The 19,180-nt window shown below is 35.3% G+C and overlaps 2 protein-coding genes across 2 annotated transcripts; one reads left to right on the plus strand and one right to left on the minus strand.

The window, feature by feature from the left end:
• Window positions 1-14,709: 14,709 nt before the first annotated feature.
• LOC145946970 (uncharacterized) lies at window positions 14,710-16,158 on the minus strand. The gene is made up of 4 exons (XM_083056725.1): window positions 15,579-16,158; window positions 15,230-15,431; window positions 14,929-15,137; window positions 14,710-14,846 (listed from the first exon to the last, which is right to left on the minus strand). Exons 1-3 carry the CDS (start codon window positions 15,663-15,665, stop codon window positions 14,929-14,931), a joined length of 498 nt encoding a protein of 165 aa, XP_082912851.1. The 5' UTR covers window positions 15,666-16,158; the 3' UTR covers window positions 14,710-14,846.
• A 458-nt stretch (window positions 16,159-16,616) lies between these two features.
• LOC145946966 (uncharacterized) lies at window positions 16,617-18,680 on the plus strand. The gene has a single exon (XM_083056722.1). It carries the CDS (start codon window positions 16,620-16,622, stop codon window positions 18,678-18,680), a length of 2,061 nt encoding a protein of 686 aa, XP_082912848.1. The 5' UTR covers window positions 16,617-16,619.
• The last annotated feature ends 500 nt before the right edge of the window (window positions 18,681-19,180 follow it).

The raw sequence follows: 19,180 nt of genomic DNA on the forward strand, positions 1-19,180 counted from the left end.
AAAACATTTAATACTGTACTTTCACAGTGGTTATCCCAGAACTGCTATTGCAGAGACACCATCCACATTATTTCTAGCAAAGATTCCACCGTCAATAAAAAAAAATTGATTAACTAAAAATTATTAGGCTTATGTTATATACTTTTGTATTATAAACTATGAAAATATAACACAAGTACTCACTTCTAATTATAATATGTCATAATTACATACGTCCACTTATCTCACGTCGATAAAACACTCGAGTTCTTTCATGTTAGCAATAATCGTATTGTAAAAAGGGCAAAATTCCGTAAACTTACAAATATTTAATATTAAAAGCACAAAATATGATATTAAAACAGGGGGACACAAGAGGTTAGAATATCTGTCATATGTGCAATATGTGATGTAGAAAAATGCTCTATTAGAATATTTTATTTAAATAAATTATTTAATGTATTATTTAAATAAAAATACATTATTTTTTTATTTAAATAAAAATATTCTAATAGAGCGTTTTTCTACAATGCCTACTCCAGATGTGACAGACATTCTAACCTCGCGTCTGTCTCTGTTTTGATATCATATTATGTGTTTTTCAAAGTGTTTTAAACATTTGTAAGTTTACGGGATTTTGCTCTTTTCCCGATACGATTTTTGCTAACATGAAAGAATTAGAGTATTTTATTGACGTGAGAGAAGTAGATGTATGGAATGACACATTATAATTAGGGAGTACTTTTGTTATATTTCATAGTTTATAATACAAGAGAATATATAAAATCAGCCTAATAATTTTTTAGTTAATATTTTTTTTTACTGACAGTACAATTTTTGTTAGAAATAATGGATGGTGTCTCTAGCTGAAATAGCAGTTCTACGATAACTATTGTGCAACTACAATATGAAATGTTTTCAAGCATTGTGTGTTTCTTACTGTTTATAAAACTTGAAGAAAGCTTGAATTATTATGACAATTACACGGGTAAGAACAAAGCATATCTTCATCATGCTGCTTATTAATACATTACATTTATTTTCATTTTAGCAGAAGACAGTAATAGATGAATAATAATCGGCAAACCACAGATCCAAGTTGCACCGAATGTCAAGGAGAAATTCATTACAAACCATGAAAATCTGTTAAGCGAGATATTACAGTCTCCGCTAATAGAATCTTGTGATTTATAATGGAATGATCAACGCCCATTCATTCATTTGCAGAGATTCTTGAAATATTAATGATTTTATATTGCTGACGTTTTAGAAGATTTGAAGACAACTTGTACTGCTATTCAGTGAATACGTCAGGAAATGTGATGCTTAACATATTATACTTAAAAAGAGTATATTATATTATATATATTACATGTATCTTATGTACATATAAAAATCTGTTAATACTTTATTTTTAATAATTTATAAAATTTACGTGTATATTGGACAGTGTATTTGTACATATAACTTTCTGGAAAAATAAATCTGTATATGTGCACATAATGCATATCTTGAAATATGGTGTTAAAATAATTAAATCTTTATAATTGCATATCTATGTTTCTCGTATTGTATACTGCCTGTAAACAATTAAGAATTGTACTTTACTCTTTCGCAAATAAAATTTCACGTAAGTCGGGGCATCGTGAGATTTTAAGTGCGAAAGAGTACACTAAAATTCTTAATTGTTTACAGGCATCACACCATACACGAGAAACATCGACATGCAATTATAAAGATTTAATTATTCTAACACCACATTTCAAGATATGCATTAAGTGAGACGATACATACATACATGTAAATTCTTAAGTATAATTATTACAAATATAATTATCATAGCGATACAGATTTATTTCTCCAGAAAGTTATATGTACAAATACACTGTCCAATATACACGTAAATTTTATAAATGATTAAAAATAAAGTATTAACAGATTTTTATATGTACACAAGATACATGTAATATATATAATACAATATGCTGCCCTTAAGTATGATATGTTAAACACTACTTTTCCTGACATGTTCACTGAATAGCAGTACAAGTTGTCTTCAAATCTTCTAACGTCAACAATATAAAATCATTAATATTTAACAAATCTCTGCAAAATGAATGAATGGGTTGATCACTCCATTATAAATCACAAGATTCTATTAGCGGAGACTGTAATATTTGCTCTCGCTTAAAAGATTCTCGTGCTTTGTAATGGATTCCATCTTGACACTCGGTGCATCTTGAATCTGTGGTTTACTGATTATTATAAATCTATCAGTCTTCTGCTAAAATAAAAATACATATGATACAATATTAATAAGCAGTGTGAGGAGAAGATATTCTTTGTATGTACTGAAATCTTACCCGTACAACTGTCATAATAACTCAGGCTTCTTTTAGATTCATCGACCAATAAGATAACAAAATGAAAATATTTCATAATGTAATTACACTGTATTATCCCAGCATTTGTATGTGTTGCACAACATGCATTATTCCTACCAAAAATTCCACTGTAAATACAAAAAAATTGATTAATTAAAAAATTATTAAACTTATGTAACATAATCTTTGTTATTATTTATAAACTATGAAAATATAACAGTAATACTCACTTTTAATTAAATGTGTCTTACACATACATTCACTTGTCTCACGTTGCTAAAATACTCGCGTATGTTAGCAAAGATTGCTTATCCAATGTCATATCGTAAAAAGGAGCAATATCCCGTAAACTTCCAAATGCTTGATACTAAAAATACAAAATATGATGTTAAAACACGGACGAGCGCGAGATTAGGATATCTATCATATATGGAGTAGGCAGAAGAACGCTATGTTAGAGAATAATATTTCTACTATTTAAATAATAAATTATTGTTTAAGTAAAAATAAAGAAAATAATAAATTATTATTTAAATAAAAATATTCTAACAGAATGTTCTTCCACAATGCCTACTCCAGATATGACATGACAGATATCCTAACTTCGCGTTCGTTCCTTATTTTAAGAACATATTTTGTAGATGCGTTCTAATATTTACTACCAGTGCTGGAAGTTCTATAGTTTACGTCACGTATACTATAGATTTTCAGCACTGGCAGTGAATTTTGGAACACATTCTGTGTTTTTAGTATTAAACATTTGTAAGTTCACGGGATTTTGTCCTTTTTACGACATACATATTTTGAACTGTGGTTTCAAAATAATTATATTTTTATATAATTGCATATTGATGTTTTTCGTTTTTATGCTATGCTGCCTGTAAATAATTAAGAATTGTACTGTGTACTCTTTCGCAATTAAAATCTCACGTATGTCGGAGCATCGTGAGATAAATTCGAAAGAGTACGCGAACATTCCTTTTACTTGAAAAGATACAATACAATTATTAATTGTTTACAGACAGCATAGCACACGAAAATCAAAAAATCAAAAATACATATAACTATATATAAATATTATATGTACTTTCCGATTCACGCATGATGCACATGAAGTGACAGAATATCTATAGTGTAACGTCCCGTCATTTTCGCAAAACCATATTTTTGCGCGCTACTGTTTTTCCTGCGCCAATACTTAAAATTTAAGGATAATTAATGATTTTCCTCTTTACATATAATTGTTTAGACTAAAATCAAGCATTTATATTATTAATTACTAACCATACCAAATCTAGGGTCTCCAGTTATCTAGTTCTAACTAGCCGCTACCAGGAACTAGCGATCCGACCAATCAAACGTCATCCGAGACCCCTGAGCGTATACTTCAACTAACCAGTTATTATTAAATGAAACTAACCCTTAGCAATAAGAATATATTTTAATCATGACTAACCCACTTATATATGAATATTCAATATTAATTAAACAATATAATAATATTATTTATGGAATCAGAAACATAATAACTTGTCGAACTTTACTTAACAATTTAAGACTTATAGTAATGAGTTTTAGAAGTATTTTAATCACTGACAGAATTATTATGAGGAAGGTTCCATAAATCCTTATCTTGCGATGCATTGTAACGACAAGCCTGCGACAAGCATTCGATGAATTACTAAAAGTGTTCAAACACTTAATATTTTAAGATTTCATCCGCAATTATATTTACGAAGCCTTATTTCAGTCATTAAATGATTTCGATAACGAACCCAAGATTATTAAGATTTATTGAGTAAATTATTAAATGAAGAGACTTATAAATAAGGCCCAAGTGGATATAATTAAAGAGAATATTTTATTATAGAATTAAGTCAAACGAGAACAAGAAAGTCTCGATATTACGTTATGGAATCATAATTCTATAATTTAGAAATAACTTAATCTTACCCTATTGCATTAAACTCAAGTTTTATTATAAATTATCAATCATTAAGAATTCCAATTAATAACATAAAATAAATTATATAAGAAATGATTCCATAAACGTACAAATGAATATTTGGCGAACTACAAGAAACTTTAACATGTATCTATGCGCAGACCCCTCTAAAATCAGCTCACAATCAGCAAGTAATTAAGTGCCGATCGTAGGTGACAAGCCGCTTCCGTCCGTTATCTCCCTCGCGTTATCGGATGCTAGCGTTCAAACCACAAAAGAATAATAAATTAGACACTTCTTGGAATCGTCGCTCCTCATCTCAAGCTCACCGCCTAACTTCGATATCCGGTCCAGATTATCTAAAACTCGTAAATTGATAGTTGACACCTAGAGCGTTCGCTCCTGCGGGTCACCGTATCGTGACCTCTTAGTACAATTTATTGTGACATATTCCAAGAAAACGTCTTTCTTAGAAATCCCCACCAAAAGGGAATTGCACACGACACTCAGATTTTTCTCGATTTGATGGGTATATAAACCCTTAATTCTTAACTTCATTGCGGCATACCATCATTATCATCTCACCGTAACTCTACGGCATCTCATTATCGAGATCCCACCGTAGCTCTACAGTACATCATTTCTGTAGCCTTACGATACTCTGTATAAAGTCACGCGTTTGCCGTCAACTGCGTCGACATACTCAAATTGTTAGTCGCGCATAGAATTATAAAGTAAAAGTTAAATAAAGAACTCTTGTGCTTCAAAACTCGAATACGTTGATTTTGCCAAACATCCCGCGACCGAGGTCCTAGAGAAGGGAAAAAGGCGAACGAGCGTATTACGATCCACTGCCTGAAGTTCACAGTCTATCACAAGGTAAGTACTTATAATTACCCAGACTATTTAACACGCCAATTTTAATTCTAAGTTACTCTAGACTGACAATTCTCTTTCAATCACTACCTTCTCCTAAAACAAATAAACGAAATCCACTGTTAAGCATTGCATGCAGCTAACAGTTTCCCGTTGTCAATCAGTATTTATCAAATCAGAATCCAACTACCTTTTCATAATTATTCAAGGTATCAATATCAGAATTTAGCAACATTAACGTAGAAACAATACTCCTGGTATCACTCGGACGTCGTCCAAACCCGCATTTTACCTCTAGCCGTTGGACGTACCTTTCGTAGGTCCAGACGACTCTTTACCATTTCCCCTACTTCCCGTCGTTGTCGAGGCATTCATCATACTTGCCCGACGACAAACCTCCCATCAACACCCTGCGTATCTCCATCGTCGACGAGGCATTCATCATACTTGCCCGAAGACAACTCCTCATTACCTTCTCTCACCTAATAAAAATCGATAACAGGAGAAAGATATCGCATAAGGATTCTTAAACAGAATTCCGGAACTAATTTCACTCTGGACGTGGTCCAATCCTCATTTTACCTATAGTTGCAACGCATACTTTTACCGTAAGCACACAAGCAACTCTCTGCCTTTTCCCCTACTTCCCGTCGTTGTCGAGGCATTCATCATACTTGCCCGACGACAAACCTCCCATCAACACCCTGCGTATCTCCATCGTCGACGAGGCATTCATCATACTTGCCCGAAGACATTCTCCGTACCCCCAGACCTTCCTTTTGAATTCATATTTAAACCCAAATGAATAGACGTATCGGATATTGATATCTCACTCCCTCTAGTTCCCCTTCATGTTATCTCACGATAATCCTTATCTAACTCATTATAAATATATTATTCTCATCATTGCCTCTACCAATTAATTCAAATGCTACCCAGATCTACTGAATTAGACGTCCAAGGATTAACAAACGATGATGCAAATTCAATTATAAATATAATCATCGGGCTACTAACTGACGTTTTAGAAGGAACTATTGATATCGATCAACTCATAGTCTGCTTAGATAATCTTCATATCCCTGGTGCTCAAATAAGCGTCGAATTCACAGACGATTAAATAAATATCAAATTCATTTTATTAATTAGCCCCTGAATTATTATTATCCAGATGAATAAACAACTTCAAGGCTTAATTTGCAATACAATTTACCAATTAATACTCAATTTGATCTATGAATATTTGAATGGTAAAATAACTTTCAATCAAGTCATAACTATTTTAAACGACATCGAAGATATCGCTAATAGATTCGATACTCCCAACTAGTAACTAATACCCCACTCCTGTGACCTACAACATTCCCTAGATCCGTAACTTCGGTCCTAGCTCTCGGCGTCCCAGAGGTATAGCCGGTGTAAGCAGGTTGCCTCACAAAAATAGAGAGCGCCCGTTTTCTCACTAGCCTAGGCATAGAGAGAGAAGGGAGATCACCCAGACGTGACAATCCAAAAAACTTTGGTGGCAGCGGTGGGATTGCCTAAAGGACTGATAAGGATCCTCCTGTGTAAAGGTCTCAAGAATTAATCCTCTTTCGCGTTAAAATTCTAAAAATTTAAATCGAAAGTGAATAACGAGTGTAACTTGAAATTTGATCAAATTGTCGCTGACAAGTGTGGCAACAATTATCGCTGTCGCTGACGAAGAGGGTGGCAACAGACGATTACGATTGAATTTTCAATTATATTCAATTCCTTTCCTAAATGATTATCTTGATTTGAGATTTGACTTAGTTGTCGCTGACGAAGTGTGGCAACAACACCAACTGTCGCTGACGAAGAGTGTGGCAACAGTTGAGAAATAAGTTAAAATTTCAAATACATTTTATTTTCCCTCATGCCCAGGAAAGGCGGGCGTCGAGTTCAAATTAAAAGGATTAATTTCCAGATCAAAGAAACCATCTCCTCTTTCCAAAATCCCCTTCTCTTATTTACCAAATTATACAATTTAACTAATAATACAAACGACCCCGAACCACTATCTAACGAAAATAAGAGTATCGATTACAACCCAACGCCAATAGAATTCGAATGCAAATATCCTGATTACAAAACAATTGAACGTACAGATCCCCGTCGCAAAATCTATAAAATTCGACATCTATTCGGTCCCGATTAAGCGACCGAACACTGTAACTAATCTTATTAATATATTTTCTTTCAGCCTCTTATTTCTCTCTAAGGTAAGTGCGCCATGCCGACTACACGATCGCAAAGTTCTAATCCTCCCTCCGAGGCTGAGGAAGGTGTATCACGATCCGAACTTGAAATTTTTAGTCAAATGTTAACAGAAAAAGAAAAATCACTCAAAGAACAACACAAATTACTGCAGGAAAAGACAGACGAATTTAAAGCACTATTACGAGAAATCGAAACAAAAAAATCAGACGAGCAGCATGACTCAATATTAACTACCTTAGTTGAGCAAATCTCTCACCTTAGTGCTTTACCCAGACAAGTAGAGATTTTAAACCAACGTATTAATAATAGTCTGACTTCTGATGCATCCAATCAAAGAAGAGCTCATTTTGATTACCTCCCTTCAGAAAACACTCATGCGACTAGTCCCGTCGACATACCTTCTCCGATCCGTTTTAAAGACGTAGTCGATTCTATCCCTAAATACGACGGACACAAAATGTCTGTTTTTCAATTTAGTAAAATCTGCGAACGTGCCCGCGAATTAATACCACAATATCACGAACATTACTTAGTGCAACTTATAATTAATAAATTACAAGGACATGCTTACTCCGCAGTAGAAGGAAGAGAATATAACTCTGTTTTTTCATTAACAAAACAGTTAAAAGCTATTTTCGGTCCAAATAAATCTGTAGATCAGTATCGCGGTGAACTCGCAAACATCTATATGAAACCTAACGAAGATATTTTCGATTATATAGCCAGAGTAAAAGAATTACGTGCAGCTATAATCGACGGAGAAAGCGACTGTTACGGAGATATCGACGAATCCACCAAAGATACCATCGACCGTAGTGTTAGTACTAGTTTCGTTAACGGTCTCCCTACTGATTTGTTGATTAGAGTTAAATTAGAAGGAGCCTTCTCACTCGACCACGTCCTCGAGACTGCTATAAAATTATCAAAAACTCTAGAAGCAGAAAATGCGCGCAAACGGGCTACGTCCATGCATAGAGCTAACATTCCTCCTCGCGCTGATTTCTCGAATAGATCCGGACCATTGCAACAAACAATAACTCATGATCCACAACAATCCTCTCTATCAAAATCATCACGAAATAATATCCCCTTTATAAAACCTCTTATCCCAGGACAACCCGGACCTAATTACCCTACCGAGAAAATCTGTCGCTACTGTAAAAACCCCGGACATCTTATTGACGAATGTCGCAAGCTCGCGTACAGACGCTCCCTCGGAAATAATTCTTCCCCTCCTCACCCTTCTACCAGTAACAATAATCAGGGAAACGCCCAGAGCGTTCCGGTAACAATTGGCGCCCGCCGGAACGATGCTCAACCGGGACGCCCTTCTCTTCTCCAACGCGCACCAGTTACTACAGTGCGACCTCTAAGCCCGACTCATACCTTATCACCAGTATTGGAAGAATAGAAGAAAAAGCAAAACCCCATAGCTTACCCACTGTTGTCCTTTCATCCCCAGACCTTCAGGGAGACTGCCTCTTCATGGTCGATTCAGGCTCTGGAGTAAATCTCATAAAACGACACTGTCTTGATCGAAAAATAAAAATTCGCGAAGAAGATGTCCTAGCTCTTCAGGGACTATCTTCAGAAGTGATGCCGACTTTAGGCTCCGTTGTTATAAATTTTCTTGGTCTCCCTACCTGTTTTCATATAATTCCCGATACCGTCACTTTTCCTCAGGATGGAATTTTAGGAAACACCTTTTTGAAAACACGCGCCGCTACTATCGATTATAAAAATCGATGCTTACATTACGACGATATTAGAATTCCATTCTCAGAGGCAAGTTTTCTCCGCGTCGGACCGCGATCCGTCTCGCCCTTTTTCATTAATATCACTAACCCAGATAAATCATACGGATATATACCTCGCTTCGTGTATAACAAAGATGTATATCTCGGAGAAGCTATAGTCTCTAATATTAACGGTAAAGCTTACCTACCCATTATTAATACCTCTGACCGTGCTTATCACGTAGAGGTCCCTTCTGCCGAATTAGAAGATTTTGACTTTGCGGATACGTCTGGATCCACGATCCCAGACGGTGTCGTCAAAACCCGAGGGAATGAGACGACCGATGGTCCTTCTTCTGAATGCAATGAAAAGGTTAGATACGAAAATATCACTGCAACCTTAGGGCACCCAGTGATTCATAATGATCAATTAGATTTTGAAGACAATTCTACCCAAGTCGTTGCAACCCGAGGGCTCGTAACGACTTCTCCTTTATATATTAATAACCCTTCATATCTCGAAGAAGTTCGCAATGACGAAGCTTCTTGCGATCGCACATCTGCTACCATGCAGCTTCTACGATTAGAACATTTAAACTCCGAGGAGTTCAATAATGTCAAATCATTAATTCATAATCATGCCGACAGATTTCATCTTCCTGACGATAATCTCGGAGCTACTAACGCCACTCAGCATTTCATACCCACTACTAATGAGATCCCTATCCATACGAAACAATATCGATTTCCTCCTGTCCACAAAGACGAGATCAATAAACAAGTTAATGAATTATTATCCAATAATTTAATCGAATATTCTACATCCCCTTATAATTCCCCCGTGTGGATAGTACCCAAAAAATCAGATTCGCAGGGAAATAAAAGATGGCGAATGGTCATCGACTATCGCGGTCTCAATGAAAAAACCATAGGAGACGCATACCCTCTCCCAAATATAACTGATATTTTAGATCAATTAGGATCCGCTAAATATTTCTCTGTTCTCGATCTAGCCTCCGGTTTCCATCAAATCCCCATGGCTCCTAAAGATGCCCCTAAAACCGCATTTTCAACTCCATACGGTCATTATCAATTTAAAAGAATGCCTTTCGGTCTAAAAAATGCTCCAGCGACTTTTCAAAGATTAATGGATAACGTTCTTTCTGGATTACAGGGTAATGAATTATTCGTATATATGGACGACATAGTTATTTACGCCAGATCTCTAGAAGAGCATGAAATTAAATTTAATAAATTGATGCAAAGATTAAGAAACGCGAATTTAAAATTACAACCCGATAAATGCGAATTTCTACATCACGAAGTAGCGTACCTCGGTCATATTATCGGAGATGACGGAGTCAGGCCCGATCCAAAGAAAATAACATCTATAGTTAGATTTCCCCCTCCGAAAAATGAAAAACACATAAAACAATTTCTAGGATTAGCTGGATACTATAGACGATTTATCCCTCAATTTTCCAAGGTCGCTAAACCACTCACAGACCTACTAAAGAAAAATAATACGTTTAATTGGCAACAAAAGCAAATAGAGGCTTTCGACATTCTAAAACGCTCTTTATGCTCTGAACCTATACTTCAATATCCCGATTTCACTCAACCTTTCATTTTAACAACCGACGCATCCGGATATGCTGTCGGAGGAGTACTCAGTCAAGGGCAAATCGGAAAAGATTTACCTATCGCTTATACCTCCCGCGTGTTAAATAACGCCGAACAAAATTATTCTACTATCGAAAAAGAATGCTTAGCCATAGTTTATTGCGTCAATCATTTTCGACCTTATTTATACGGAAAGAAATTCACTATTATTACTGATCATAAACCCCTCGTATGGTTACATTCTATTAAGGACCCTTCCTCCAGATTATGGAAATGGAGAACAAAATTGGCTGAATACGAATACGAAATACAATATAAGAAAGGGAGTTTAAATAATAATGCAGATGCTTTATCCAGAAATCCACCTATTAATCTCGCCATTCCTCTATTCGTAAATCACGAGTATGATGAACCTCCAAACGAATCATTAGTCGAACCTGTTTCTAGTAACCCTAATATTTATTGCGAAGTTATTAAGACTCCTCCACCTAATCCACATCCTCAGGAACCTGACGTAATAGTAGAAGAATATTCCAGTGACGACGACAGCAGCGAAGACGGCGACAATAAACGAAGAACAGTTATTGACCTACGCGAAGGAGATCACATATATGAAGAAGTACTCCAACTCGCAGAACCACGGGAAACAGATTTAATTCTAGTAACCGAAAGCCGCGACTGTTTATTAAGACAAAAAGACGATCACGTAATTTTTATTCAAATGGATGGAACTCCTTATGATAACGGCGCTAAAGAATATCAACAAGCAAATTTACTACCTGTATATGAGAACCTCACGTTTGAAAGAGTAAATGTACAAACAGTTAAATCAAAAACATTAATATCCATTCCTATAAGATTAAATAATCGTTCGCGCTTAGAACAACAAACGTTAAAAAATTGTATGCGTTCCCTTTTAGATGCCGTAACCGAATTACGTTTAGCTTCCTTTAGTATCAGTAAAACTGATCGTTTCGACGATATACCATGGCGATACGTGATTAGCCAAATTCAAGAATTTTTGAGAGAATTACCCATCCACATTACGGTCTGCGAAAACTTAGTTCGAATTCCCCCTGCCGAAGAACGCGAAACGCTCATTATCGAGAATCATTCCTCCGCTCACGGTGGTCATAAAGGAGTAACTAAAACTTATAACCGATTAAGACCTTATTATCATTGGAACACTATGAAAAAAGATATACAGCATCTTATTCAGAGGTGTCGTCAATGTCAGTTAAAGAAATTAACACGTGTAAAAACAAGACAACCCATGGTAATTACAGATACACCTAGGGCCGCATTCGACAAAGTAGCTCTCGATATAGTAGGTCCTCTCCCTATAACAAATTCTGGAAATCAATATATATTAACTATGCAAGATTTATTGACTAAATATTCTGTAGCCGTTCCTTTAAGAGAAGCTAATTCTTTATCCATTGCTATTGCGCTCACTAGAAATTTCATTTGCATATACGGCGCTCCTAAAGCCATCCTTACGGACCAAGGAACTAATTTTCTCTCTGGTCTCATACGAAATTTAGCTAAAATGTTTAATATACAACACTTTAAAACTACCGCCTATCATCCTCAATCTAACGGTTCTCTTGAAAGATCACATCATGTACTGACAGAATATCTTAAAATTCAGGTCCAGAAAGAGAGAGACTGGGATAGTCATATTAACATGGCAATGTTTTCTTATAACACTAGTGTTCATGAAGGAACTAAATACCCACCATTTGAGTTAATCTTCGGTAGAATAGCCCGATTACCCTCCGCTCACCCACCTGTCGAAGGAAATCTAGAGACTACCTATCGAGATTATCTGACTGATTTATTTAACAGAATACATGACACACAAGAAGACGCACGCAAAAACCTCATAAACTCTAAAGAACGAAGTAAACATTATTACGATCGAAAAGTTAACGAACAAAATTTTCAAGTAGGATCACGTGTATTTTTACTAAAGGAACCTGCAAAAGGAAAATTCGCCGACCAATATACCGGACCCCATGAAATTATAGAAGTTCTACCGCAGTGCAACGTCAAATTATTAGTCAAAAATAAACCCAGAATTGTTCACGTTAACAAGTTAAAAATTGCACATGTTGAACCAGGATAAAATAACATGTATCATCTTTGTTTACAGATGTTGGCAGCGCCAACGAAACATTATTCCAGGGCCTAAAGCAGTTATCCTCTTTAACAGCTCTCCATCGTCTGTGACTACGAACTGCCCCTAAGGCCCCGGATCAACTTCAGGTGGAAACAGTTCTCCTTTTTATCAATACTGTTTTACGGATCACCTGACATCTTTTATTAATTAACTAATTAACAAATTTTCCATTTCTAATAAACCATCTTAATTTCTGCTTAAATGCAGCAACCGTACTAAATATTTCCACTTTATACGCATAAAAAAAAAAACTTTAACAACAATAAGTACTAACGCTATACTTACTAATTGCAAAATGTGCATCGGGAAGAATTTTAAATACAACCCACATCCCTTGTTAAAGCATTTTCCAGAACTATATGAAATAAAATGCCTACGAATATCTGGCTACCAAGCTGAAGAAAGTGGCAATAGACTTTGTATTAAATGCTATAACCGCACAACCCCAAAGGGTTATAAACATATAATTGGTCATGGAGTTATAGACGGAGATATGAGCCCTGCCGACTGTCAAATCTGCAGCAGCGAAATAGCCATAGAAAAACGCTCTGTTTTACAATGTAACGATTGCTTTATCGCTTATATAGAATTCATGAACGCCTTTAAAACATACTATTCTAACAAAATCGCACTTCTAGTTCTGGACACTGCTACCCTGGATGTTCTTTACCTCTCGGTGTACGATAACGACACTGGCTTCGAAATTGAATTGAGAACCCCAACCTAATAACCAAATAATCTATTTACTAAAACAAAATCTATTTTCTAACATTTACATACTCCTATGTAACCTATATTATAACCTTGATGAGTTATCTAGTCATAACTAAGACAATTCTATAAACGGTCTCTAGCTTAACATTTATTAACTAAATAAATCACTAATCTATAACAAAGTATAGAATAAATTATATCTTTATTATAACCTTATAAATACTTAAGTCCAAGGCAAATGCAATTCCGCGTAATTAACTAAAATTAGGAGATACAGTAAACTAGTTATACTACATTTCGTTAAACGTACAGTCTAAAACGTAATATGAAAATTATACGCAGCATTTAATCATTATTAGTGTTCAAATTTATAGAGATAATACATATATATATATATATTAAATGATAATATATCGTTAAAATTATATAAAATATACATTCTATATTACTACTTTTAACTCTAAGTATTTTAATACTTAATGAAGACATTGAACGAAAACATTTTGGAAAATATACTATACTTTAAGTAACTTTAAAATGTCCTATCTATTTAATCCTAATACGATAAAGTGTCCTATCTATTTAATCTTATATATATAAAATGATAAAATGTCTCTTTATAGCTTCCTTCGATCTTACTACTATAATTATTCTGGCGAAACAATTACATTACGACAAATAACTAGTCTTAAGCAAATATGGCTGACAAATATCTGATTTATTTAATCTTGATCGTAGATAATAAAGTGCTCGTCCTATTTAATAAATAAAAAAAATAATAAAAAAAAAATAAAAAAAAAAAAAAACAAAATATATATATACGATAATTAATACGATAATAATATAACAAAGTGCATTCTTAGCTTCTTACGAATCATATATATATGGATTTAAATCATAAGAATATATATATTTTAATTAATGAATCTTAATCATAAACAATAAAATGCTTCTACGGTGTTTCCTCTAATCTTACGAGTATATAAAGTACTTATGAAGGCAGTATGAAATAAAATAACGCAGTTTCTCGATAAGCATAATTTTAATAATTACGTAAAATACATGCGATAATAATTATTATAAAGGAACTATTAAAAATATATACGTTTGCAATCGCGCGCGCGCTCTTCAGAATAACCTGAATCGATGACGCTATCAAGGCAGTTCTGAAACAATGCACAAAAATAATGTAATGTCAAGCAATGAGATAAACCCAAGGCAAAACAAAGTAAAAGAAAGCTTACTTACCTAATTCTTATAGAATCCCGCTTGGCGTAAAACTTCTTCACGGTACTCCGCGTTTTCAAAATCATCGTACCCCGCGTCCTCACACCTCCTCACCGGCGCCGCGAAATCGATCATTCTCTGCACCCTTCTTTCAGCACGTAGTCTACTCATCTTCACTACGTTCTTCCACAAGCATACCCTCCACGGTGGTCCACAATCCCAGTCGTCCTCTAACAAACAAATAAAGGTTACATACATCGAATTATCAATTATATATTAACAAACCGCGTCATAAAAAAAAAATTTTTTTAAAAGAACTTACTGAGCATCTCATCGGTGATCAGAAATCTCTCTCTGAACAATCTCTCCTCCTCGCTCCATTCCTCAAATAATTTATTCAGGGAGAAAATATCATCCCCTTCCTCCTCCAGGAAAGCCTCCCAGCGCCGTCTCTCTTCGGCTCTCACTCGCCGATCTTCGCGATCCTTCTTCGTGTATTGATACACAGAAAGAATAACGTCGGGCTGAGAAAGAAAACCCTTAATTATTATATTTCCCTATCTCGATCGCCCCGTTCCAAATTATTAAGCAAATATCAAATATCATTAATATCAGAGGTAATAGCATTAATAATAAAACAGACTCATACACATTCATGAATAACTACTTACGTTCTCCTTATCAAACTCCATCACCAGAATTATCGGTAATCGCCTGATCACCACCCTCGTTTTCGAATACGGGACTTCAATTTCCATTATAAATTTTTCTTTTCTCACAACACTCTTACCACTGCAAAAACTAAAGTGCGACTGTGCGATTCTTCTTCGTTGACCTGCACGTGGAAAACCATTTTCTTTTTCCTCCCATTCCCCCTCTACTCACATACACTTCTACCTATGATATGTTTACGACTTGACACGCCCTTTCTAACTTACCAAAGACGTTAAAACACAACCTTTCCCAGCGAAAAACTACACATATGGATGCAATATCAGACCCTCGCAGCTTGGCGGCCTGATTCAGAGAACTAACAAAATACGAAAGCGTCCTCGAAAAAAATAATAACAAAAAGAGAGAAGAGAATTTTTTTTTATCATTAAGCATCTATGTAAGTTAATATAGTATATATTCCTCGCTACGATAAGCTTCACCCTAAATAATTAACATCTACGCATTGGTTCTAACTGATCTAATTAAAGTAATTTTAATGAAATATATATATCTTAAGTATAGAACGTACATATATACCCAAGTACAATTCTTATATCTTACTCAGTTGCAAAATAAAGTTATAAGACATATAGCATATATATATAAAAAAAAAAAAGGAAAAAAATAATTTACATATTCATAATTTTAGAATAAAACGTGCATATAATCTATTATAATTCCATACTTTACTCGGTGACAAAAGGATACCTCATATACTATATATATATATAGATATATATATAAAGAAAAAAAAAACCCAAAAAGCACACAAAAAAAAAATAATAATAATAAAACAATATATATATATTTACGTATAATTAGAATAAGAATATATATATATTCAATAATAATCACATATATATATATCCTACTTGATTACAAAGCTATAGGAATACAAACATACACATATAACCATAATTTTAAAGCAATATCACATACACGAACAATTAGATTAAGAATATCTATATATATATACTTCACTATGCATTATTACAGACATGTTGTCGTACTTCGCGATTCTCGTTCTCGTTAATCCGATTCACGCTCTTATTGGATTCGATTGTGGCGGACAACACCTGAATATTACTTCGGTATCGTTGCTCGATGTTGGAGAATGCAATCTTGATATACGGAAACCCAATTCGACTGACGTCTACATGCAACTCTTACAACTCTCGGACTACAATCATGCAGAAGTCATCCAGTGCAAGGTGGAAATATCACGGACAATTTACCACTGCGGAATGCACTCGCATGTCTCCATAGTCCATAACGGAAAGGCAGATTATATCCACGAAACCGGATATACAGTGTGCCGAAGGGCATTCCAAGATGGAACATTCTCTCTCGGAGATAGCAATATCATTCACGGACTAAGAGCTAATCAGACTACTTATCACAGTCTCACCTTAGCCGGACGCACTAATAACGACGGAACCTGCAAAGGCACTCAGTACTCCGACCCTTACGGAACCTGGGACAACGTCGTTGTTCAAGCCGTCGTCAAGATCTCCTTGAGGACATCGCACGTTCCCGTACAATTAAACTCCGGAAAAATAATATTAAAATCCGGAACCATTTGTCTCTTGAGCGAAGGATTTTGCATCGATTCCGAAAACGGATACTCGTATTGGAAATCCTTGCCAACATCTGCTTGCAATTTCCATCAATATGACGTTCTTTATGAGGGTTTAGCAACTAAAATTACAGATAATTCAACTAACCCTCTTTCTCCAATTATTTATAGTCTGACTACGCAGGACGTCACGTTCGCACTTACGAAGACAAAAGAACAACCCTTGTGCGGATACACTTTATTTCGCACAGAGCACCCTAAGCTCTTTATCCTAGAGACAAAGCAAGGCGATACCTTCGCCAGCCGAGGTATCATCCCCGTGGACAACCTGGATATATTCACATATATGAATTCTAAATTCGTGTATGTGGAAAAACACATCCGACAACAAATGACTTCATTATATTATAATGTTATGCAACAAAAATGCGAATTAGAAAGACAGGTAATCACCAACGCCCTGTCTTTCGCTACTCTTCAACCAGATGAATTCGCATATCGCCTTATGAAAGGACCCGGCTATATGGCAGTTACAACCGGGGAAACCACGCACATCGTCAAATGCATACCTGTAGATGTTGTAGTAAGGAAAACAAAGGAATGTTACACGGAATTACCTGTAACCACCCGCAACACTTCCTTGTTTCTCACCCCGAAATCCCGGATAATTTCTAAATATGGAAATCAAAGGGAATGCAGTTTTGAATTACCAACTATGTACCGTATCGAGGATACATGGGTTCAATTTACACCTGAACCTCAAATCAGACAGTTACCTCCGCAACAATTAAAACCAATGACGACATTAACCTGGGATTATTTGACGCCAGGAGCCCTCGCTGTCAGCGGAATATACTCCGAAGAAGATATAGAAAAACTGAGGGATCACATTATGTTCCCCGCAGAGAAACCCGCTCTTCTAAATACAATTGCAAGAGGAATTACGGGATACTCCATTAACTCCGACGCTGTCTCCATGTATAATTTATTGGACGAAGCCTCTCTCAATAAAATTGCCGAGAGTGCCGCCTCACGAGTATGGACCGGATTTATTTCATTCGGATCCGCAACCGCTGGAATCCTTGGCATTCTAATAATTATTCGCATCATAAAAGTCTTCGTCGATACAGCTATTCACGGTTATGCCTTACATTCCGCCTATGGATGGAGCATGCATTTGGCTGGAGCCATTTGGAGCTCTCTCACTCATCTACTACTTCATCTCGCACGAGGACCTGTCGATAGGACCGATAATAAAAAACCAGCCAAGGGACCACCGTCACCTTCTGCTCCTGAAGACCTCTCCAGGGAACCTACCGTAATCATTAATGGGTTTTCAAGACCAAATGATAATGCCTCATCCAACATCGAATCAGCAACTACTAATAATGTTTCTGATATTAATTCATATCAGAATTTAAGAGATCGTTTAAAAGATCTCGAACAAATTCCTTCGAATACATCGCAATTTGTTCTTAAATAAGGGGGGAGGTGTAACGTCCCGTCATTTTCGCAAAACCATATTTTTGCGCGCTACTGTTTTTCCTGCGCCAATACTTAAAATTTAAGGATAATTAATGATTTTCCTCTTTACATATAATTGTTTAGACTAAAATCAAGCATTTATATTATTAATTACTAACCATACCAAATCTAGGGTCTCCAGTTATCTAGTTCTAACTAGCCGCTACCAGGAACTAGCGATCCGACCAATCAAACGTCATCCGAGACCCCTGAGCGTATACTTCAACTAACCAGTTATTATTAAATGAAACTAACCCTTAGCAATAAGAATATATTTTAATCATGACTAACCCACTTATATATGAATATTCAATATTAATTAAACAATATAATAATATTATTTATGGAATCAGAAACATAATAACTTGTCGAACTTTACTTAACAATTTAAGACTTATAGTAATGAGTTTTAGAAGTATTTTAATCACTGACAGAATTATTATGAGGAAGGTTCCATAA

The sequence above is a fragment of the Prenolepis imparis genome, unplaced genomic scaffold, assembly GCF_030444845.1.
Source record: "Prenolepis imparis isolate NDT839.2.m4 unplaced genomic scaffold, iyPreImpa1.0 SCAF_33, whole genome shotgun sequence".
In the NCBI taxonomy this organism is placed as follows: Eukaryota; Metazoa; Arthropoda; class Insecta; order Hymenoptera; family Formicidae; genus Prenolepis; species Prenolepis imparis.

Coding starts and splice junctions, on each gene's coding strand:
- LOC145946970 (XM_083056725.1), bottom strand. CDS start 15,665: ATGGAAATTGAAGTCCCGTATTCGAAAACGAGGGTGGTGATCAGGCGA. Junction 15,432..15,578: donor TGGAGTTTGATAAGGAGAAC/GTAAGTAGTTAT, acceptor TTTCTTTCTCAG/CCCGACGTTATTCTTTCTGT. Junction 15,138..15,229: donor GATCACCGATGAGATGCTCA/GTAAGTTCTTTT, acceptor TTTGTTTGTTAG/AGGACGACTGGGATTGTGGA.
- LOC145946966 (XM_083056722.1), top strand. CDS start 16,620: ATGTTGTCGTACTTCGCGATTCTCGTTCTCGTTAATCCGATTCACGCT.